The sequence below is a fragment of the Lutra lutra genome, chromosome 1 (genome assembly GCF_902655055.1).
Source record: "Lutra lutra chromosome 1, mLutLut1.2, whole genome shotgun sequence".
NCBI classification, from domain to species: Eukaryota; Metazoa; Chordata; class Mammalia; order Carnivora; family Mustelidae; genus Lutra; species Lutra lutra.
In genome coordinates, this window is record NC_062278.1 from 214,713,812 (window position 1) to 214,736,175 (window position 22,364).

Here is a 22,364-nt window from a genome sequence, read left to right on the forward strand (position 1 = left end):
AGGGTCTTCCAGTTGGGACTTGAGAGGAGGGATTTTTGAGGATCCTGGGGATTTGGACTACTGGACCTTCCATGATTGGCACCCCCTCTTATGGGTGACTTCTAGGCGCCTGTATACTTTGCTCCCATCTCAAAGTCCTCCCCCAGTGACTCGGGGCTTGACCAACACTGCGTCGACTCCTGGTGCCTGTACCTACCCCGACGGCCGGGGCGCGGTCGCCCAACCCCACTCCTTCCTTAGAAACAGGCTGGGGAAAGAGCGCCGCGGCAGGAAGTGTGGCAACAGCCCCCGGGGAAGGAGCCCGGCCCTGTCTCCGTCACTCGGATCCTCCGGGACTCGGCGCCCCGCCCTGGGTCCGGTCGGGTTCCTTGCCTCAGAAGAGGAACGTGGACGTGCGACCCCGGCGGAGGCCAAGGGTGCACAGAACACGTTCAGCCGCAGAGGCCTCCAATCACTGTACCCCTCTACCAGCAATGGTTCAGCCCGCGGCACCCGCGGGCGATCGCGGAGGCTTGCAGTCCGGAGACGATTCCATTAGTCCGACCCAGGGGGACGTACCGGGGAGCGGGCCTGGTCGCCATGACAACAGGCCGGAGTCCGCAGGCTGAACTGGGGGCGGGGCGGCCCCGCGAGGCTCTCTCCCGCGCCCAAATAAGGACACAGGAAGGGGTGGGACCAGCGCCGTCCCGCGGCCCTGAGCCAGGACCCGGGAGCCCGGGTATCTGCCAGGTCCCAGGGCGCGCCTGGGCCCCCGGACGGCTAGTCCCGACCAGCCCCGCCGCCGCCCCCGTGGCCCCCACGGCCGCCTCGCTGAGCCCCACCCAGCTGCTCTGGGGCTGCGTCCTGCCGAGCCCGGCCCGACCCAGCCTGGCAGGTCCCCGCCTGCCCGCGGGCCTGGGTCGGACTTCGCCCCCGGCCCGACAGGGCGCGGAGGGGCGGGCCAATGCCTCGAGGCGCCCCCGGCGCCGCGGCGGGCTGGCACGACTGCCTCCTTCCTCGGGTGGGGTAACCTTCCTTTACAGCAGGAGGTCTGGGCCTCTCCCCCCACATTGCTAGCGGCTGGGGTGCTCCTTCCCTCACACCAGTTGGCTAGGGGCCCTACTCCTATTTTAGTCTAGGGGTCCGTCAACCATCCAGAATTCAGACCATCCAGAAATGGGGGGGGAGGGTCCCTCCCCCCTCGGGGTGTCTCCTTCAGTCAGAGGAGGCCAGAAAATCCAAGGGGAGAAAATCTGAGGGAACTCAGTGCCCCTTCCCCAGCACTATATGGAGGTTTAGATGGTGAGACTCCTAGTTAGACTTAAAGTGGGACTTCCAAGCAGAATGTGAGCCAAGAGAACCAGAGGTGAAAGATCAGTCTCTATCTTCTGGGGGGATGGAGGTTTCTTTAGGGTAGAGAGAGGCTGAGGGCAGGGGGAGAGCACACTCAGTGTGAGGGAGAGAAGGAAAATGAAAGAGGCAAAAGAGAAACTGAACTTGTGGGGGCAGGGGGAAGTCCAGCAGAGCAGCGAAGTTAGGAAGGAAGGTCCCATGAGAAGCTGGGGGTATCCCCATCTTTGGAGGGTCCTTGTGACCCCTGGGTGCTCCCTCCCCTCCTCCTCTTGCTTGAACTGCTCCCCTAACCCCACCCCAGGCTCAAGGGAGATTCCAGCGGCTGGCCGGCCGCTGAGTCTGGCGGGCACGCTGCCAGGCCTGCGTCTCCCGCCCATGCTCATAACTGCAGCTGACATCTGGCCGGGCCCTGCGGGGGCGCAGCGGACAGCGTTGGGGGGCTGGGCAGGTCTGGCCTGAGGGCAGCATCTTGGGAAGCCAACCTGCAGGTCCCACAGGCCAGGAGGCCACAGTGAATCAGCCCTGGCCAGGGCTGAGGTTGGCCATGCAGGGGTGGGGGGGGGGGAATCCTGCAGAGAGGTGAGGCTGGCCCAAAGAGGATGGAGATGGAGGACAAAGATGAAGCAAGGAAGAATGGATGTGTGGGGGCGGGGGTCAGGGCAGGGAGAGATGCCCAGAGAGACAAACCGGGGGCAGGGTTAGAGTCATGCAGACTAACAGTGAGACTCAGAGACACTTAAGATAGGCAGACAGACTGAGAAATAATAATTATTATTTTAATAGCTAACACTTACATGGCTCTAACCATGAGCTAGGCCCTCTTCTAAGCGGTTTACACAGAGTAACTCATTGCCTGCTTCCAACCACCCAGCGAAATGCTTGCGTGTATCCCCATGTAACAGACAAGACAACTGAGACTGACTGAGGTAAGGAACTTGCCCTGTATCCCCTGACTACAAGTACTAGAGTCAGAATATGCCAGAGCTGTCCAGTTCAGCGTATTGGCCACTGTCTTGTGGATTTTCATAACCTGAGAGGCATTTATGCTGTACCAAGTGTATGTCAAGGTCTGCAGGCCCCTTCCTGCAGGATCTCATTTTAATCTGCAGAGGAGGCAGAGGAGTGGAGTGGTCTGGGCACAGGGCAGAGGGGTGGGGGTCGGGGTGGGAGAGGCTAGCCTGCTGAAGTGGGGTCTGGTTGCTCCTGTACTCCGCATGGGTGTTTGAGCAGGGGGTGGGGACTGGGCCGCCAAAGGAGGGCGGGGGCCCAGCCGAGCTGGTACAGCCGGTTCCAGGCCCCTGCCAGTCTCACCCTTGTGGCCTGGGCACCACCCCCTCACGCCGCCCTGCTGGCGCCAAGGCCGGCTGTGAGGAGGGTGTAAGGAGAGCCCCCTCCCCCACCCAGCCCGGGTGCCCAAACCAGCAGCTGGGTACTGCCCAGCCCCTGGGCCTCAGATCAGCATCTGGCTGAGGAGTCTGGGCCCAGACTTCTCCAACGCCCAGGGGCCCGGGGCCTGAGGAGAGGAATAAGGAGGAAGTTCACCCACCCCCACCCACAGGTCTCTCTGGGGCTTTTGGCCTTGAGGGACTTCTCCTTCTTATAAATAGCCTGGTGACCCCCTTGCCCCAGCCCCACTGACCGACCGGGCCCTCACCAGGAAACTGGGCTGGGGGCTGCCCGTGAGTCAGCCAAGTGGGCAGGCCAGGGCGAGAACCCACAAGTCATAGCACCCAGCCTCCCGCGTCCCTGCCCCTGGGTGTGGACAGACAGCTGGGCAGGAAGAGGCTGAGAATCACCGAGGCCCTCCCCCAGGAACCCCTGGCCTGCCAGCCACCTCCTTCCCCTACCTCTGCGGTTTGGGGGTCCCTCACCCCCTCTCCTGGAGAGGAAGCTTCTGGGTTTTCTTGGAAGCAGGAAGGAGAGTGTGTCTCCTCAGGCTGACTCAGCTGGGCATGAGGGGAGTTTCCTACAAAACTACTTCTGCCCCCCTCCCCACTGCTGGAGAGGTCTTGGGGGGCCTGAGCATGGCTAACATCCTGGGTGTCCCCTTTACAGGGGATGTGGTGAGAAAGTAAGCCCACACCCCACCAAGGACTGAGGCTGACGAGCTGGGCCTCCTAAGGGAAGTGACAAACAGCAGGGAGGGAAGTTTGGGGGGGGGTGATGTTTGGAGAGAGGAAGAACCGGGATGGGGGGATGGGGGGCACAGAAATAGCCTGGGAAGCACAGAGCCCCACAGCACTCTGCCTGGTCCAGGAGAGCGTGTGTGTCTGGTCGGCTGTGGGTTTGCATGTGGCTGGCCTGTCAGGGCGTGTGAGAGTGTGTCTGAGGCCTGTCTCCTCAGTGCGTGTGTCTGTGTGTTGGCTCAACCCTGCAGGGGTGTGGAGGGCCTTCTGCTTTGGGGGGCGGGAGATGGGTGAGTGTGTGCACACGGTTTAGGGACACAGGCTGCGTGTGGCTGACCCATATGCATTTGTTGTTTTGTGTTTGGTGTGTATGGGTGTCTGTGTGTGTGGGGTCCACAGCTTGCCTGTGTGAGGGGTGTGTGTGTGTGTGTGTGTGGTCTGTGGCTGGTCTGTATATTTATGTGAGCTCTGTGGTTGTGTGTGTGCGTGTGTGTGGCTGGTCTATGTGAGCTCTGTGGCTGTGTGTGTGTGTGTGCACGTGTGCTAGCCAACAAGTTCTGTCAGCGTGTCTCTGCGCCAGTGTGTTTATGAATGTCCGACTATGGCTTGTTCATGCCTCTCTGTGCTGGGTGTGACTGTCTGGCCAGACCATGTCTGTAAATATGTCCGTTTGTCTGCTTGCATCTGTCTAGTCTGTAGGTGGGTCTGAGTTGTGTGTGGTACTGCTGAGGTATCGTGTATCTGGAAGGCCGCGTCTCGGTGTCCCTTGGAGCCTTGGGAGCACGTGCGTGCGGTGTGTGTGGGAGGCTGGGGCTCTCTGTCGTGGTGTCTCTAGAGTGTCCTCTTCATCCACGTCCCTATAGGTTTAGGTCTGTCTCTCACCTCCGAGTACCTTGCTGATTTGGTGATCTCGTTCGTGTGTGTGTGTGTGTGTACATGCCCGTGTGTGCGTGCACGCACCTGTATTGCTTTCTTTTGTGTCAGGATCTGTGTGTAGGTGCGTGTGTGTCTGCACATCTCCCATGCAGCAGATATACCCATCCTGAGAGCAACTGTCCCTTCTGAGACTGTCAGCATGTGTGTGTCGCCTGCCTGTGTCTGACATCCAGTTCTCTAGGTCAGTCCTGTCTATGTGTGTCTGGCCCGTCGTATTTGTCACAGTGTGAGTGAGCATGGCTCTGTGTCTGCTGGGCTGTGTACTTCTCACCTGAATGTCTTTCTGTGCCTTTGTTTGTCAGTGTGTACTCTTACCTGTGTCACACACATCCTACCTGTCTGTTTCTGAGCGGCTGATGTCTCCATGTGTTGGCCAGTGTTTCCATTTTGCTCCTGAGTCTGCCCTGTCACTGCCCTATATGTGACAGCTGCCCCTGGGTTGGCTTGCCCAGATGTGTGTCTGACCCTGTCGGTGTCTCTGGTTAGCACTCTCTCTGTGGCCAAGGTGACAGGAGTTTGTGTGTCTGGACTGGGTCTCTTTTGGGGTGATTGTGTGTGTGTATTCTCCTTGCCACCCCCTCCCCCAAGTCTGGCCACCCTGGGCCAAGTTTACTCTGCCCCCAGCCGATTTCTGCCCTGCCCCGGGAGGGGCTGACCCTCTAGTCTGTCCAGCCAGCAGTCCACAGGATGTTCCCCAGACGCTGTCTCCGCCGACATCCCCTCCCTCTGGCCACCCCTGGGTCAGGACCCAGGCGTCCCAGGGCAGTGGGGGTGGGGCTGCAGCATGGGGGGGTGGCCTGTCAGGGCCCCGGAATGAGGGTGGGAGGTGGGAAGGCAACGGGCCCAACAGGTTCCGCCTCATTCCTGCCCCGCCTCTCACTTCCTGGGTGCCCGCCTGGGGCAGGGGGTGGATGGGATGAACCCCATGGCCTCAGAGCGCCTGGGTGGGGCACGGCCCACCCCACAGGACTGGCTTCTGTTGGGCACCTTGACACCCAGGCTGGAGAGACAGGAGGAATCTGGGTCCTACTGCCTGCCAGGCCTCTCCTATTGCTGTGCCCAGCTCAGGATGCAAAGCGTCCCCTCTATTATTCACCTAATTCCCACAACAACACAATGGGTCAGGTATAATTATCCCCAGTTTTCATATGGGGGAACTGAGACTGAGATGGCAACGATGGCTGAGGCAGCATTTGAACGCAGCTCTGAATGCTACCCAAGACCCCCAGCCAGCTCACCAACCGCCTTCCTTCCCTTCTCTAAAAATGGTACCTGTAGGGTGGAGTGTAAACCCAGGCCCCCATGAGGCCTGGCTCAAGGGGGCGCCCGGCTTGGGCTAGCTCTGAGTCAAAAGGGGCCCCTGTTTGAAATGAATAATTAAACGGCTTTAACCGTTTCATCGCCACGATGGGCTCTGCCAAAACTTCCTGTGGGCTGGGGGGGAGGGGTGGGAGCTGGGTTCCCGGAGGCCTGGGCTGTGAGGGGAGGCCCTGACAATTCTAGGGTGGAGGGAAACACCTCCAGCGACCTTGGCGAGGGCTGCCAAAGGGAACACACCGTCAGCCCCCGGAAGGGGCGCCCCTCTCCCCTGTACCGGGAGGTCCCTAAAACTTGGTTCTCAGCCCCCACTGCCTGGAGGGGGTCTCAGAGTCCGCAGCCCCCTCCCCAGGGGCCTGAGTCACACTCGGGGAAAGCCGCGAAGGGTGAGTCACGGGGTGGAGAAGGGGGAGCAAGGTCGGCTGCGGCCAAGGGACCCCCGCGCTGGCCTGAGTCACGCACGCTCCAGCCTCGCTGACCCCCACCCCCTTCCCCCAAGAGACCGGGAGCTGGAAGCGCACTGCCGGTGGACCATTTCGGAGCTGAAAGAAGAGCGGAGCGAAGCGAGCAGGGGGAGGGGAGGAAGCACGCGTCAGGCCGCGCGGGAAGCTCCGGTTCCCATGGTAACCGGGGGTCTCTCTCAGCTCCACGGGGGGGGGGGGAGTTCCTCTCTCAGCAGGGACGGCCCCCGCGCGCTGGGGAAGCCCCCGCGCGCTCCGTTGAGGGGCCACAAGTTTCAGGTCGGGCAGGAAGGGGTTAACGGCGGCCCCCTCCCGGGTTTCACCGGCGCCCAAAGCCCGGGGAGGGGGCGGGGCTATACCCCGCGCGCCCCCGCGCGCCCCACCCCGCGCTCGCCCACGCACACGCGCACGCAGCTAGCCCATTCCCCCGCCCCGCGCTCGCACGCACGACCGCGTCGGGCTTCACGCATGCAGCGACCCCCGTCGTGTCTCACGTCACGCACGACGCACGCGCCCCCGCAGCGCGGGGAGGGGCTCCTCCCGGCATAGAGCAGCGGGACTTGGGGCGTCTGGTGCCCACTGCGCACATCTCCGCCTCCGCTGAGCGCGGTGTCCCCAGTGACTTTGACACCCCCCCATATACAAGGTCACAAACTCTCCGATGACCCACAGTGTCACACGAACACAGGATACACCTGCCATACACTGGCTCAAACCTTCAGTAGTCCAGCCAGCCCCACAGAGGTCACAGAGAGGGTCACACGGACACACAGACACACACGGAGACCCAGATGGTTACACAGGCACACCTGTTATTCTTTGTGTGTGGAGACAGACGGAGCTATCTCCCTACACAGGTGGGTGCTATGTATAGGTACTCTGATAACGCCACACCAGTCATCCTCAAGACAAAGTAAGACACAGATACAAAGTCTTGGACGCCAGGACTCCAGTTGGAACACAGCCACCATGCCTCTCACATAGAGATTGTAAAGGCACAGAGACACATGGTGGGAACAGAAAGGACAGCCATGCTGTCCTACAGTCATCACAAATAGGGTGCACAAGTTAGAGTCACAGACAAACCCACAACGCACACACAGGACACTCTGTCATGGGGATGTGGACAAATCAAGGACACACATGTCAGGGTCATGCTATCACAGAAAGCCACATGGAGAGAAAAGACATGGTCGCACAAAAACAGAACCTAAAGCCACACTGAGGTACTGATTGTCACACACTGTCACACACTTCTCATTGTATGAGAAGTTGGACACTTCTCATACGAAAAAATGACAGGGATGTAGACACACAGCAAGGTTGCGTATAGAGAAGCATGTGCCCCAGTCCCCATCAGCACCCCCACCACCAAATCAGTCTATTGCATAAATTCCCAGGGCCCCAAGACACAGGCGGATGCAGACACAATGCCTGTGCACACATAATCACAGACCCACCATCTCACACCATCTCACATAAATGTGAGCACACTTTACATGGATTCAGACAGACAGACAGACACACACGCACGCGCGCGCGCACGAGGAGGACAGGATGGGAGTTCCCGGTGGTAAGCTGTCAGTGTCTATGGGGCAAAAGGCCTGCCAGAGTCCCTCCTGGTATGGACCATGGTGTCCACCCTGTAGCTAGGTGGGCCATGGTGTCCACAGGGTGATGTCCTTTCCCCTTGTCCTGGGGAAAGGACATCATCCTCCAGTTGTGTGCACCCACGATCCCCATCTTAGCCCTCATGACTGGGTCTCTGCCCAGATGTGAAGGCTGGAGGGGATGGGCCGGGGTCCAGCTGTGGCCGCAGGGAGGGGCTGAGTCACCAGCTTCCCAGCAGTACAACCCAGGCTGGACCCAGCTGTTCCTGGAAACAGGCAGGAGGGGGTGGGGTCTCCAAACCAGCTGGGGGCTGCTGGCCCCCCCACACACTCTCTGTCCCTACTAATGGAGGCCTCTGGGGCATCCCCCCAAATTTGGGGCTCCCTCCACCAAAAATGGAGGTTTGCATCTTTCCCCAAAATACAAGGTTCCTGCCCCAAAGTGAGGGCTTGTGAGCCCTTTCATAGAATTGAAGGTACCCAGATCACCCCCAACAGTGGGGCTCCCTGAATCCCATAACAGAGATTTCACTCTTTCCTGCCAACATGGAAGCTTCCTTTCCCCACAAACGTAAGAATCCCTGCAGCCCCAAAAGGAGGGTTATGGCTTCTCTCTCAAATTGAGGGCACCCAGACCTTTCCTTAAATCTGGGGACTCAGGTCACTGAACATCTAATCTAGAAAGCCCATATCACATTAGAACAATTTAAGTCCATGCAAATATTTGGATTCCCAGATTCTTCCTACACATCAAGATCCCTGCAGGTTTTTTGCAAATATCGGGGATCCCGCCCCAAATATGTGGCGGTCACAGCAGGTCTCCCATCACTGGGCAAACAGGCCCTCCCGCAAATAGTCCCAGCACCCCCCTGCTTGTAAGAACCGTGGTTCCCGGCCCATCTTCCACTTTTATCTGGGGGTAGGGTGGCCCCATTTCCCCCGATTGGCAGCACCCCGTCCTCCGACGGGTGAGGGAAGGGGAGCCAGCGGTAATTGTTCCCACGCCCGCCCGCCGGAAGGCAGCCCAGCCCGGAAGCCGGCACTGCCGGCCCCTGTCCCCTTCCCTCCTCCTCCTCCTCACCCCACTCCCCGGGGTCGGGGGCCGAAAACAACGCGGGAAGGGGGTGTGGGGGTGTAGAGAGCCTGGGAGGCCCCCGCGTGCGTGCGGCTGTGCGTCTGAGTGGGCTGTAACTGGGTTTCTGATGGCAGAGTGACTGTGCTCTTGCGATGCGGCGTGGGGGTGCTCTCATCTTGCTCAACCCGCTCCAGGGCAGGGTCGCGGGAGCCAGACTCAGGGTTGGAGAGAGTAGCACCCCTCCCCTCAGATCTAGACCCACCCCCAAAGCAGAGCCCGCCCCTCCCTCCAGGTACAGCTAATAACCTCTAATTACTGCTCATTACCTTGCCCGCCTCGTGGGAGAGGAGCTGCTGGGGTATTCTGGCGCCAAAGGGTGCGGGCCGGGGCTTTGCCCTTTCCTCTAGAGCCAACTAGAGCCTCTGTTTCCTCTCCTGCGACCGGGAATTAAAACAGCACCTGCCATCTAGTCATGGGGAGATTTCAACCGCCTATATAATTTAAATCGATTAGCGCAGGAACTGCATACTGTGGACAATAAAAGGTGACTGCTATTTTATTAACTACTATTGTTATCACTTTCCTTTGAGTCCCCTCCATCGCCCGGGCAGGGTCTCTGAAGGGCACATTGCTACCCTGCTGGCGGCGATCCTGCAGTCTGCGCCCCCTGGTGGGCCTTGGGGACTAGGGCGGCCTGGTCCTGGGATCTGAAGCAGGAGGACCTCAGGGGCTCGGGGCTGGGGGTGGGGTGGGGTCGGGTGGGGTGGGGTAGCGCGGGTATGGCGCAGGCAAAAGCTTGGTGGAACTAGATCCATACTGGGCCAGCGTGTCTGTCCATCGCCCAAGACCTGAGTCTGGCTGATTCATCCTGCCTTCGACCTAAGGACCACGCTCGTCTCCCCTTGTTTACCCCTGAGTCAAGACTCCCAAGTCACCTCCACCGGAAGACCCCTTTAGGATCTCTCCTCGAAGTCCAAAGAACGTGTTATGGCGGTCTGCCTTTTCCCAGGGCAGATCAGGGCTCCGATAAGGTGGTTAGGCAGCAGAATTTCTTCCAGCTGAAGGGAAAGGACGTGAATAAGCCCGTATAATAGGGTGGGACAGCTCCGCCTCACATGATGAGGAATTATCGTGAGGTCTCCGGTACCCCCAAAAGAGCCAAGGAGGAGGGGTAGCTGGGCCACACTTGGGATGTGCAAGCTGGGCCCAGGCTGACCCCTAGCGGCAAGGCGGGCACTCGAACGCCGCCCGGATCCAAGATGGGGGAACTGGAAGTCCGACCGGGCGCCGGGAGATCACGTGTCCGGGGCGGGGCCTGCGCCTAGGGGGCGGGGCGGGGCGGCGCTCTAGGCCGAGCGGGAGGTCGGGGCTGCGGGCGCTCGCTGGTGGCGGATCAGGAGGTGGCTGCGGCGGCGGAGCTCCGCGGCCGGGGTCGAATCCGATCGGGAGCCATGAGCGTGGACAAGGCCGAGCTATGCGGGTCTCTGCTCACCTGGGTAGGTCGGGGGCGGGGCCAGGGACAGGTGTGCGCCCGCTCTTCTTGCCCGGGAGCCCTGGCCTTGGCTAAGTCTACCCCTCTGTTCTTGGGACTGGGAGGAGGAAAGAGTGATGGGCTTGCAGGGCGGTTGGACTTTGGCCTGAGCACCCGCCCCCGTCACGTGGCAGGTCTGCGTGGAAGGAACAGGTGAGGCCCCGCCCCTTCGCGGCTGGGTCACACAGGGCGAGGGCGCAGGTGAGCTGACCTGGTCACGTGGGACCTGTAGGGACCAGGTGACTCGTGGTTCCGCCCTGCCCTGGTCGCGCGGGGCTTGTTGAACAGAAGTGAAGTGAGGCCACTCCCCCTCCAGTCCCAGGTGTGCAGAGGCCACTCCCCCGCGGAGCTGGTCTGAGAAAGCCATAGGCCAGTCTCCGCCAACTGTGAACGTTCCTGCTGACCGGGAAAGTCTGCAAAAGGAGAATGGTTCTTTTCTCCCAGGCCCTGACTGCCCGTTACCCTTTCCTCTTCCTCCTCAGTTGCAGACGTTCCACGTCCCGCCCCCCTGTACCAGCCCCCAGGACCTGAGCAGTGGCCTCGCCATAGCCTATGTGCTGAACCAGATGTGAGTGGGGCTGAGGGGGAGGGTCCGGAAAAGGTCCCCCAGCAGCTCATCCCACCTTCTCGCCCCCAGAGACCCTTCCTGGTTCAACGAGGCGTGGCTCCAAGGCATCTCAGATGACCCAGGTCCCAACTGGAGGCTGAAGGTGACAGGTGGACTCATGACTGGGGGACAGACTGGCAAAGAGATAATCAGGGAAGGCTAAGCTAGACATGTCCTGGGTAATGGGTCAGCTAGACACATGTCCTGGGTGATGGACAGACTTGGCTAGGAAGAGAGACACATGTCTGGTGACGAGCCAACTCTGTTCTTTCCTTTTCCTATGGAACAGATCTGGGTGTGCAGCAAGGAATAAAACAGACAAAAACTTGCACACGCGCGCGCGCGCGCACACACACACACACACACACACACACAGAAACATTAACCTCCAGTGGCAGTAAGTTCTATGAAGATAATAAAAGCTGGGCCACAAGAGAGGGCAGCTAGGTGTGTAGTTACTCCAGATGGGCTGATCTCCATGTGAAATTTGGAGAAATGGGATTCCAGGCGCAGGGAACAGCAGGTGCGAAGTGGGGAATAAGCGTGGGGTATCGAGGAAAGGCAAGGCAGTCAGAACAGAAAACAAGGGGGCAGGAATGGTGGATGAGGTCATCAGGAGGAGGGCAGGCTGGGGCAGGGAGATGGATTCTATTTTAAGTGCTGTGCAAAGTCAAGGGAGGGTTTTAGCAGAGGAAAGACACAACCTGGATTTGGGCTTTGAAAAAGCTCCCTCTGGCTGCTTGGAGAGGAATGGGGGGTAGGCAGCAAGAGTGGAAATTGAGACCAGGTTGGTGCAGTAATCCCGATGAGAGATGAAGACGGCTAGGGCCAAAGGGTGGCAAGGCAGGTGATGAGAAGTGATTGGGCTCTGGGGACATGCAAACAAGATAGGCAGGGGGACAAGAAGGGCAGGTGACTGGATAGTTCACCCCTAGGAGAGAGGACATTCAGACAGAGAATGGTGCCAAACAGGATGAGATGAGCAGGGATTGGGAAATGAGGCAGAGGGAAAAGGCTGGGATAGGCAGATTCAGAGTGGGGGCCGCCTGGCTTGTTCTGGGGCACTCTGGGACCCTGGGCACAACTCCTTGCCCCTCCCTAGGTTAGCAATCTGAAGACCATCTTACAGAGCTTGGTGGAGTACTCCCAGGATGTGAGTAACTGTGACAGGATTTGGGGGATGGGGTTGGTTTGGGAGGAGGTGAGTGTCTGTGAGCCCCCATATCCCCTCTTCCCACCCCCACCCCCTGTCCTCAGGTCCTGGGACATCCTGTTTTGGAGCAGCACCTTCCAGACGTGAGCTTCATTGGCGAGTTTTCGGACCCAGAAGAACTTGGCAAGCTGCTTCAGCTGGTGCTTGGCTGTGCCATCAGTTGTGAGAAGAAGCAGGGTATGCTGGTTCGGAGCCCCCAGGGACGACCCGAGGAAATCCTCCTCACCCCCTGTCCCCGGGTTTCACTGTTCCCCACCTTGATCCCCAGAACACATCCAGAGAATCATGACACTGGAGGAATCTGTGCAGCATGTGGTAATGGAAGCCATCCAGGAGGTAGGTGGGGGGTGCCCAATGTGGCGAGGAGCGCCAGGGGAGGGGACACCAGAGCAGAGGCCACTGGGCACAGGCTCGGGCCTGATAAGGTCTGGGCTCTTCCTGGAACTCAGCTGGCCAGATTTCCCTGTCTCATGTGTCTGCAAGCTCTTCCCAGCTTGGAGTCACAATTTTGCACCCTCAAAGGACCCAGCCTCCCTGCTGGATCCATGGTAGGAAGGCAGCCTCTAGACTGGGGTTCTTGGGGAGAACTGGTTGTGGGGACAGGAGGATGGAGAGATCCTTAGGCTGGAGCGTGGAAGCTTTAATGGCCACCCCCAGAGGGCCCAGCTCATCTCCATGTCCTCCTGCCCCACTTCAGCTCATGATCAAAGACACCCCTGACTCCCTGTCACCAGAAACATATGGGAACTTTGATAACCAGGTAAGAGGTGGGGGACCTTGTTAAAGGGCCAAGCCCATCGCTGAGTCTCAGGGCTGCCTCAGGAGGAGGAACTTGACCTTAAGCGTATAGACTCCCTCCATCCCTCAGGGTTCTCGCCTCTTCCCTCGTTCCCACGTCACCTTCCCTCCAGTGCCCTGGAGTCCCAGCCCTCTGTGAGGTCCAGAGGGTTTCTGGGCTCCTCCTCTCTGCCACTAGAGGCACCAGCCTCCCCCTAGTCTCTTTGCAGGGGTGGGGTTTCCCTGACTTCCTTGCCCCTCCCCACCTTCCACTCCCCTCCTCAGTCCCGAAGGTACTACTTCCTGAGCGAGGAGGCCGATGAAGGGGATGAACTTCGGCAGCGCTGTCTGGACCTGGAGCGGCAGGTGAGAGGTGGGGCGGGGGTACGCAGGTGCTCCTGGGGCCCAGCTGCTCGCCTCGGCCTCGTTCCCCCGCACTCTGTCTCCCCCGCCCCCCGCTGAACTCCAGCTCCTGTGCACCTCCTGCCTGCAGCTGGTGCTCCTGGCCGAGGAGAAGCAGAGCCTGGCTCAGGAGAACGCGGCGCTGCGGGAGCGGGCTGGCCGGCCAGAGGGCGAGGGCGCCGAGGGCCTCACTGCCAAGAAACTGTTGCTGCTGCAGTCCCAGCTGGAGCAGCTGCAGGAGGAGAACTTCAGGTGCGGTCAGCTGGGGCCCGGGCCATCAGGCCAGGGGGTCGGCCCCGCCTCCAGTGGTCGCAAGCGTCCCTCTCTTCCCGCCCTGTCCCCAGGCTGGAGAACGGCAGGGAGGACGAGCGCCTGCACTGTGCAGAGCTGGAGCGGGAGGTCTCGGAGCTGCAGCAGAGGAACCAGGCACTGACCAGTCTGGCCCAGGAGGCACAGGCGCTGAAGGATGAGATGGACGAGCTGCGGTGAGTGGCCAGTCCCTGGGTCCTCACCTCACACACTTGTTGCCACCGTGTCCCTCTGATGCCACAGTTCCTTGAAAACCCCCAGATGTCCGATGAACCTGCACCATGTCTCCTAGACTCCACGGGGACCTCCTGAGTCCCACTGTACTGTCCCTGGACTCCCCTGTGTCTTTTGGACACCACTAAGGTTCCTGGATCCCTGGTGCCCCCCAGGACCCCACAGTGTGCCCTTGGGATCCCACATTATAGTCCCCAGACCTTGGTGCATCTCCACGACCCTAGCTACCAGCTGCCCACCCCTGTTCCCTTGCTGCCCAGGTGCCATCGTGCCCCAGAATCCTGTTGTGCCCTCCAGGACCCAAAATGCAGTCATTCCCGCCCTCCCACCCCCCCATGACCCCTCTGTGCCCCTCGTGATAGTACTGTCCCTTCTTAGGACTCTGTAGCATGCCTGCGGCCCCAGAGAACTTGGTGGGCCTCTAGAACACCCACTTCCTAGATCTCACCATGCCTTCTGTAACCTCAGAAGGCTCCCCTCTGACCCCCAGCACCCCTGTAATGTTAGCATGTCTAGTGAATCCCTATTGCACCTTAAAGGACCACAGAGGTCTCTGCCCTGAAGTTCCCCCCATGACCCCACCATGCCCTCAGTGATCCCATAGCCACCTTATAACCTCAAAGTGTCCTTGGAGCCTCGTCAGAGCCTCTGGGCACCATCATTCCTCCTGGAACCCCTCAGTCATTCCATATCCCCCGAATCTGCCCCCCCCCCCATCCCTGAGTATGACCCTGGGCTAACCACTGGTGCTTAGGGCTCCCTCTATGCCCCTTAATGACTCCCCAACATCACCAGGCCCTGGCTGACTCCTGACCCTCACGATCTACCACCTTGAACGCACACATCCCCAGGTGACATGACCTCTTCCCCTCGGTGGAGGGCCTTAGATCCAAGCTGAACCCTGAGTCCAAACCCAGGCCTCCTCTCCCAACTTGCCTCCTCCCCCAGGCAGTCCTCTGAGCGTGCTGGACAGCTGGAGGCCACGCTGAGCAGCTGTCGGCGCCGGCTGGGTGAGCTGCGGGAGCTGAGGCGGCAGGTGCGGCAGCTGGAGGAGCGCAACGCCGGCCACGCTGAGCGCACCCGGCAGCTGGAGGACGAGCTACGCCGGGCCGGCTCGCTTCGTGCCCAGCTCGAGGCACAGCGACGGCAGGTGCGGCAGAGCCAGGGCAGAGCCTGGGGGACCGGGTGCTCCAGGCCACTGGACCCCTCACCCCTCTCACTTTGGCCCATCCTTGGGGTGGCTGAGCCCCTCCCCCAGAGCCCTGTGTCCCTCATTTTGGGTAGCACCCTTCAGTCATGCCAGCTCCTCCCTGGGCTTGGAAGCCTCACTTCTATCAAGTTCTCTGTGTCTGGCTTCTCCGGCCCCACGCCTCCACCTTCCAACCCTGCCTCTTCACCCCTCCTTTCTGTTCAGGTTCAGGAACTTCAGGGCCAAAGGCAGGAGGAGGCCATGAAGGCTGAGAAATGGCTTTTCGAGTGTCGAAATCTGGAGGAGAAGTACGAGTTGGTGACAAAGGAGAAGGAGGTGAGTCTGAAGTCCCGCATCCAAGCCCCACCCTGTCCATCCTGGCATAGCCCAGTCCCCAGGAGGCCAGCCCTCCCTTCAACGGCGTCTTGCACCCTGTGCCTCCAGCGGCTGCTGGCAGAGAGGGACTCCTTTCGGGAGGCCAATGAGGAACTGCGCTGTGCCCAGCTCCAGCCCCGGGGGCTAACCCAGGCTGGTGAGTCCGAGGACTGTCAGCCCTAGGGCCTGGGGAAGGGGGGCCCTAAGGTGCTGTTAGGGCAGACAGAAAACCAGCACCCCAGGACTTGTCTAGGCTGGGGCCAGAGCTAGGCCACTTTGGAGACAGGCTAGAACGGAGAGAGGTGGCAAAGGCTGACAGGAGGCAGGCGCTGACCTCCCAGGATCAGGGTGGGGCAAAGGCAAACCCACGCCACGTGTCACTGCTCCCTGTCAAGCTGGAAGTGAGACTTGTGTTAAGCCAGGCTCTGGGCCAAACTTGAGTCCCCAGAGATGATTCTTGGAAAGAGAACCCTAGGGCTGGGGGCAGGAGCCATGCATCAACCTGAAGACGTTTCTGACATACTCCAGACCCTTCACTGGATCCCACCTCACCAGCTGTGGAAAACTTAGCAGCAGAGATCCTACCTGCGGAGCTGAGGTACGCTGCGGTCGCTCAGAGCTCTGTCCGCACCCAGAGCCCACCCCTCGGCCCCGCTCCCAGTGCACACACCTACTACTGGCCTGGCCTGCTGTGCTGGGATCCCCGGTCCTACCTAGCCTGGCTCCTAGGCCAACTCATTCCTAATTCGGCCCATACCTGGTCGGCGCTCTAGGCCTTATGGGTTGCTTGCCTCTCCAGGATCCAGCCTCAGTACACAAATTAGGTCCAACCCATCTGGCTCCACTCACCGAGCAAAATTCCTAGCCCCAGCCCCGCTCACATCGGACTCTGCCCCCAGGGCGTAGTGCTGTCCTCAGTGTAGCCCATGCTGGGCTCAGTGCCCCGTGTCTTGCTCAGATGAACTCCCCCAGCCCAGTTCTTCCCATTTCTGCGTCTGTCATTCCGCAGCCTTTCTTTTTCACAGCCACAGCGGGATCCTCAATGTTCTAACCCGCTCCCGTGGCCCCGCCTTTGCCTGGCTCCACCCTTAGGCCCCGCTCAAAACTCCGCCCATTTTGGTCCCCCGCGCTGGGTCCCCATTACTCTGACGCGGCCCCGGGGTCTGGTTGGGCTCTTTCCCAGGGCTCTGTCCCTCTGCCAGCCCTGTCCGTCCCAGTGTCCCTGCCAGAGCCCCGGCAGGCCTGCGGGGTGACCCGTCTCCAGCCCCGCTCACTCCCGTCCTCGGCAGGGAGACGCTCCTGCGGCTTCAGCTGGAGAACAAGCAGCTGTGCCAGCAGGAGGCGGCCTACCGGGAGCGGCAGGAGGAGCTGCAGCGCCACCTGGAGGACGCCAACCGCGCGCGCCACGGGCTGGAAACGCAGCTGCGGTGAGGACCCACCTGGTGGAGGGCACCCCCGACCGCGCGCGTGGAGGGGGCGTGTGAGTGGGGGCAGAGGGCGGGCGCAGGCACTCAGCAGCCCCGCACTCCTGCAGGCTGAACCAGCAGCAGCTGTTGGAGCTGCGGGCGCAGGTGGAGGACTTGCAGAAGGCCTTGCAAGAGCAGGGGGGCAAGACTGAGGATGTGAGTGCCCACCTCCTCCCTTCCTGCCCCCCTCTCCTGCTCCCCCCGCCCCCCCCCGCCCGTAACCCTTCTCTCTCTCCTCCCTGCTGCACGATGTCCTCTGCAGTCGATTGTAAGTACCGTGGGCCCAGGGTGGCACCCCCTGCCCTCACCCCTGGAAGGAGTTGGGAGCTCTGGACCCCCATTCACCCAGTGCATGTTCTCTCTCCCAGTCCGCCCTGCTGAAGAGGAAGCTGGAGGAACATCTGTGAGTCCCAGATGGAGGGCATTCCTGGGGGGGGCGGAGCTGGGACACAGGTGTGGAGGACATTAGTTGTCTGTGGGGATTTATTTATGAGGAGAACCAGTCAGCCAAAACAGAGAAGGATCAGATCAAGTAGGGTCTTAGGGGCCAAGGGAAGGAGTATGAACTGCTTGGGGGGAACAATGGGGGAAACAAAGGTGATTCTCACTTTTTACATTTTATACTGTTAAAAAACTATTTGGGGTGTGCCTGGCTGGCTGTCGGTGGAGCATATGACTCTTGATCTCGGAGTCATGGGTTTGAGTCCCACATTGGGTGTAGAGATTACTAAAAAAAAAAAAAAAATAGTAATAATTAAAGAAAAAAACATTTTATTTGGTTTATATTTTTAAGTTTTACTTAGTCATTTGAGAGAGAGATAGCACGAGCAGGGAGAGCAGAGAGAGAGAGGGACAAGCAAGACTCAGCCGAGCACAGGGCCTGACCCAGGGCTCAATCCCTTGACCCAGACATCATGACCTGAGTGGAAATCAAGAGTCAGATGCTCAACGGACTGAGCCAGGCAGGCGCCCCTATTCTATTTTATTTTTTAAGATTTTATTTATTTATTTGAAAGAGGGCACAAGTGGGGGGAAGGGCAGAGGAAAAGGGCGAGGGAGAAACAGGCTTCCTACTGAGCAAGGAGCCCAATGCAGGACTAGATCCCAGAACCCTGGGCTCATGACCTGGGCCACCCAGGCATCCTCCCTGTTTTGTTTTGTTTATTTTATTTTTTATTTTATTTTATTTATTTTTTTTAAAGATTTTATTTATTTATTTATTTGACAGAGATCACAAGTAGGCAGAGAGACAGGCAGAGAGAGAGGAGGAAGCAGGCTCCCCGCTGAGCAGAGAGCCCGATGCGGGGCTTGATCCCAAGACCCTGAGATCATGACCCGAGCTGAAGGCAGAGGCTCAACCCTCTGAGCCACCCAGGTGCCCCTTATTTTTTATTTTAAAGATTTTATTTATTTATTTGACACACACAGAGAGGTCACAAGTAGGCAGAGAGGCAGGCAGAGACAGAGGGGGAAGCAGGCTCCCGGCTGAGCAGAGAGCCCGAGTGGGGCTGAATCCCAGGACCCTGAGATCATGACCCAAGCCGAAGGCAGAGGCTTAACCCACTGGAGCCACCCAGGCACCCCCGCCCCACATTTTATTTTTTTAAGAAACTATTTTTTTTGAGGGCGCCTGGGTGGGTCCGTGGGTTAAAGCCTCTGCCTTCAGCTCAGGTCATGATCCCAGAGGCCTGGGATCGAGCCCCGCATCGGACTCTCTGCTTAGCAGGGAGCCTGCTTCCTCCTCTCTCTCTGCCTGCTTCTCTGCCTACTTGTGATCTCTGTCTGTCAAATAAATAAATAAAATCTTTAAAAAAAAAAAAAAAGATGGCTGGAAAATTTTGCCATATGAATAGTTGTTATTGTTGTTGTTTTGTTTTGTTTCAATAAATACAGTAGCTCTTGTTGACTAGGGTTCCATGGGGAAATTAGGCCTTACAGAAAATGATTTGCTTGACTTCTGCCAAGGATAGATTGTAGCTAGTACCAACCCAGAGTGCAGACAAAAGTTATTTCCTTACAGAGGATGGATATATGGAAACATCAGGGCTTAATTCTCCTGTGAAATTCCAATCCAGGAGGGCTGGCCTGTAACATCTTTTCATGAATGTCATAATGTATATAAGTTATTCTTTCCGGTGCCTGGGTGGCTTAGTTGGTTAAGCATCTGCCTTCAGCGCAGGTCATGATCCCAGGGTTCTGGGATCCAGTCCCACATCCGGCTCCCTGCTCACCAGGGAGTCTGCTCCTCCCTCTCCCTCTCCCCCTCCCCCGGCTTGTGGTCTCTTGCTCACTCTTTCTCTCAAGTAAATAAATAAAATCTTTTAAAAAGTCATTCTCTCTAGGTATTTGCAATTTCAAACAGTGCCACAAAGTAAAATCTCATATGTGCTTCATTTTGCTTCTGTGCAGATATGTTGACAAAGTGGAATTGGGAACCTAGAGGGCACATGCCTTTATAATCTTAGTAGACATAGCCTAAGTTTCACGGTTAGGTGTTAGACCGAGCTCCATATCCAGCGCACGATAATAATCTCACCTACAAGGAGTGTTCTTAGATCTTTGGGGTTTTGCTGCAGGTGGCAGAACTATAAGGTTTTACACCTTGCAGTTTCTTTTTGTTAGAAGAAATTTGCCTGCTAGAAAGATCCCTGGCTGCTGGGTGGAGAAAGGCACTGAGGTTGAACGTAGAAGAGGCTGGCACGGGGTGACGGTGGGTGGGCCAGCATGTGGGCTGGGGAATGGAGAGGAGTGGACGCACAGGGGCCACCTTTTGAGGGGCATGGACGGTTGTGGCTCCGATGGCTTAGGGGATGATGGGACCTAGGCGCAGCGCTTGTCTTGGGGGGATGGCACCCAGGTCTCTGCAGCCAGGCAGGTGCATGGTGGCCAGCGGGGAAGGCTGTGGCCGTCAGTGGGAGAAAGATAAGGGGGCCCAGCGGTCAGCCTGCTGCTGCCCATCCTCTGTGCACAGGCAGAAGCTGCATGAAGCGGATCTGGAGCTGCAGAGGAAGCGAGAATACATCGAGGAGTTGGAACCGCCTGCTGACAGCGGCAGTGAGTGGGACGCAGCAGCTGGGTGGGGCAGGAGGGCCCTGAGCTAGGTGGGGAGCTTAGGGGTCCCCTTGTTCCCACAGCAGCCCGGCGTATTGAGGAGCTGCAGCATAGCCTGCAGAAGAAGGATGCGGACCTGCGGGCCATGGAAGAGCGCTACCACTGCTACGTGGACAGGGTGCGCACGGTGAGCACCCTGGGTGCTCCATGGGCCTCCCACCAACCCGTGCCTCCCACCAGTGTGCACCTCTCTGCCTCCCACTTCTGCACCTGCTGTACCGCCATCGTATCACAGACTTCTGCACCATGCTTAATGCAGCCCAAGGAGTCCAAGGCCCTGCAAGGCCAAGGTCACCCTGCCTGTGTCTTTCCCAAACCCTAGGTCATGCAGACCCTGGAACCCAAACAACGACCATCGAGGGGGGCACCCCCAGAACTTCACACCCTGAGGACACAGCTCCGGGAGCGGGACGTCCGCATCCGGCACCTGGAGGTGGGTGTCCTCATCACTTCTCACTGTCCCCAGCATATCCAGGCCCCTGATTGTTCCCTCTTTGGCAGATGGACTTTGAGAAGAGTCGAAGTCAGCGGGAGCAGGAAGAAAAGTTGCTCATCAGTGCCTGGTATAATATGGTGAGTGCGTGTCTCTGTAGTAAGGGTTCTGGGATGTGCTGTGGGGCTCAACTTGACCCCAACCGTCCCCCCTCTTCCTCCCTCCAGGGCATGGCTCTGCAGCAGCGAGCTGGGGAAGAGCGGGCACCCGCCCACGCCCAGTCATTCCTGGCCCAGCAGCGCCTGGCCACCAACACTCGCCGGGGGCCCCTGGGACGCCTAGCATCCCTGAACACGCGCCCCACAGACAAGCACTGATGGACCTCGGTATCCTGCCACCTGCCCAGCCAGCTGGGGCTCATTACGCCTTGGATTCCTCCCAGCTCACCTGCGGCCCAGCATCCGGAAGGCCTCAGTCAGCAGCCTGAGAACCTTAAGGTCATGACTTCTGCCCTCTGTTCTCTGAGATGGGACAAGAGTTTGGGATAAAGCTGGAGGCAGGGGAGGGCCTGTTCTTTTTAGCAATGTGATTCTTACCCTTGATTTTCAACCTGGGGTTAATGAGATGCCAGGGGAGAGAGTGATTTTTATATTTGAGAAGAAAAACAATAAAGATTTTCGATCTGCCCTCGCTGAACTCTGGGCGCTGAGGGGAGGGAGAGAAAACAGGCCAGGGACTCAGAGCATTGCTTTTTGAAAGGCCTGGCTTGTGTTCTTACTAAAGCATGAGTGACTGACAGCACCCACTGGGAGGTGAGAACCACGTTGTGTCTGTGTAACTGTATGGATGTGTGGTCGTTTTTTTGAAGAAGCTTCAGACAAAAATTCCTGCCTTATGAAGCTATTGTTTCTCATGAAGGGGAACAGACAATAAACAAAATAAAATAAAAGTTTGATGTGAGAAGTGCTACAGAGGAAAAGAAAGCAGTCAGAAGTGATGGGGATATGGGACGCCCATTTGGGATGGGGTGATTTTAAGTAAAAGGCCAGCAGAAGCAGCCTCACCAAGGAAGTGACATAATTTAAGCAGAGACCTGAAGGAGGTGGGGGGTGGGGTGAGTGTGTAGGTATCTGGGAAAGAGTGTTCCAAGCAGTGGGAGCAGGATATGCCTGAGGCCCTGCAATGAGGCTTTGCTTCGTGGTTAGAGGGACAGTGAGGAGCCCAGTGTGGAGTGAGTGAGGGGAGGAGGGGAGAGAAATGAGGGCAGGAAGATTGTGAACTGCAGGGAATACTTTTATTCCAAGGGACATGGGAATCACGTAGGTCCTAAGGAAGGGAGGGACAGTACCTGACTTAGGTGTTCATGGGCTCTTTGGCTACTGTAGAAGAAACAGACTGGGGGTGTTTAGGGCCGGAGCTGGGAGACAAGGGCAGTGGTTCCTGGTCCCAGTGGGTGGGTGACACTGGGGGCTCTAAGATTTGGGCCCTAGAGGAACGGGAAATGGTCAGATTCTGGTTACAATTTGAAGACGGAGCTGATAGGATTTGCTGTTAGGTGGACATGGAGGGGGTAAGAGAAAGAGTTGGAGAGGATGCCCAGATTTGGGTCTATCACCCAGAAGGACAAAGCCAACAGATAGGTTGGGGAAGATTTGGGAGCCAAGAGGGAGCTGGTTTGGGGGGCATGTTCTGTTCAAGTTGCCGCACGGAGATACCAAGCAGACAGGTGGCTCTCCCAGTCTGGAATCTGGAGAGGGATCCTGGTTGGACGTGTGAATTCACCATATGATTGAATTAAGACTGGGAGCACTGAAGGGGTATCAGAGAATGCAGGGACTTGGGGCAGAGAAGTCACTTGCA

General features: G+C 58.4%; 1 protein-coding gene across 7 annotated transcripts; it reads left to right on the forward strand.

The window, feature by feature from the left end:
* The first annotated feature begins 10,179 nt into the window (after positions 1-10,179).
* Positions 10,180-21,463, forward strand: HOOK2 (hook microtubule tethering protein 2). 7 transcript variants are annotated; one of them, XM_047701316.1, is made up of 23 exons: positions 10,180-10,353; positions 10,523-10,541; positions 10,871-10,956; positions 12,098-12,148; positions 12,253-12,385; positions 12,477-12,544; positions 12,906-12,968; positions 13,271-13,351; positions 13,479-13,639; positions 13,732-13,872; positions 14,879-15,080; positions 15,345-15,455; positions 15,564-15,651; positions 16,023-16,092; positions 16,784-16,921; positions 17,029-17,116; positions 17,223-17,228; positions 17,329-17,363; positions 19,932-20,014; positions 20,095-20,198; positions 20,394-20,504; positions 20,573-20,644; positions 20,732-21,463. In XM_047701316.1, exons 1-23 carry the CDS (start codon positions 10,309-10,311, stop codon positions 20,879-20,881), a joined length of 2,106 nt encoding a protein of 701 aa, XP_047557272.1. In that variant the 5' UTR covers positions 10,180-10,308; the 3' UTR covers positions 20,882-21,463. The 7 variants fall into 7 exon arrangements, with proteins under 7 accessions (XP_047557272.1, XP_047557269.1, XP_047557273.1 ...); XM_047701313.1 differs by lacking the exon at positions 10,523-10,541 and adding an exon at positions 11,026-11,098 and having other exon boundaries at positions 20,098-20,198; XM_047701312.1 differs by lacking the exon at positions 10,523-10,541 and adding an exon at positions 11,026-11,098 and having other exon boundaries at positions 10,181-10,353.
* The last annotated feature ends 901 nt before the right edge of the window (positions 21,464-22,364 follow it).

Bases quoted from the DNA above. Each gene is read 5' to 3' on its own strand.
- HOOK2 (XM_047701312.1), top strand. From the start codon at position 10,309: ATGAGCGTGGACAAGGCCGAGCTATGCGGGTCTCTGCTCACCTGG. The intron at 12,149-12,252 runs GTGAGTAACTGT...CCCTGTCCTCAG, and splicing joins TGGTGGAGTACTCCCAGGAT to GTCCTGGGACATCCTGTTTT. The intron at 20,015-20,094 runs GTGAGTGGGACG...TTGTTCCCACAG, and splicing joins ACCGCCTGCTGACAGCGGCA to CAGCCCGGCGTATTGAGGAG.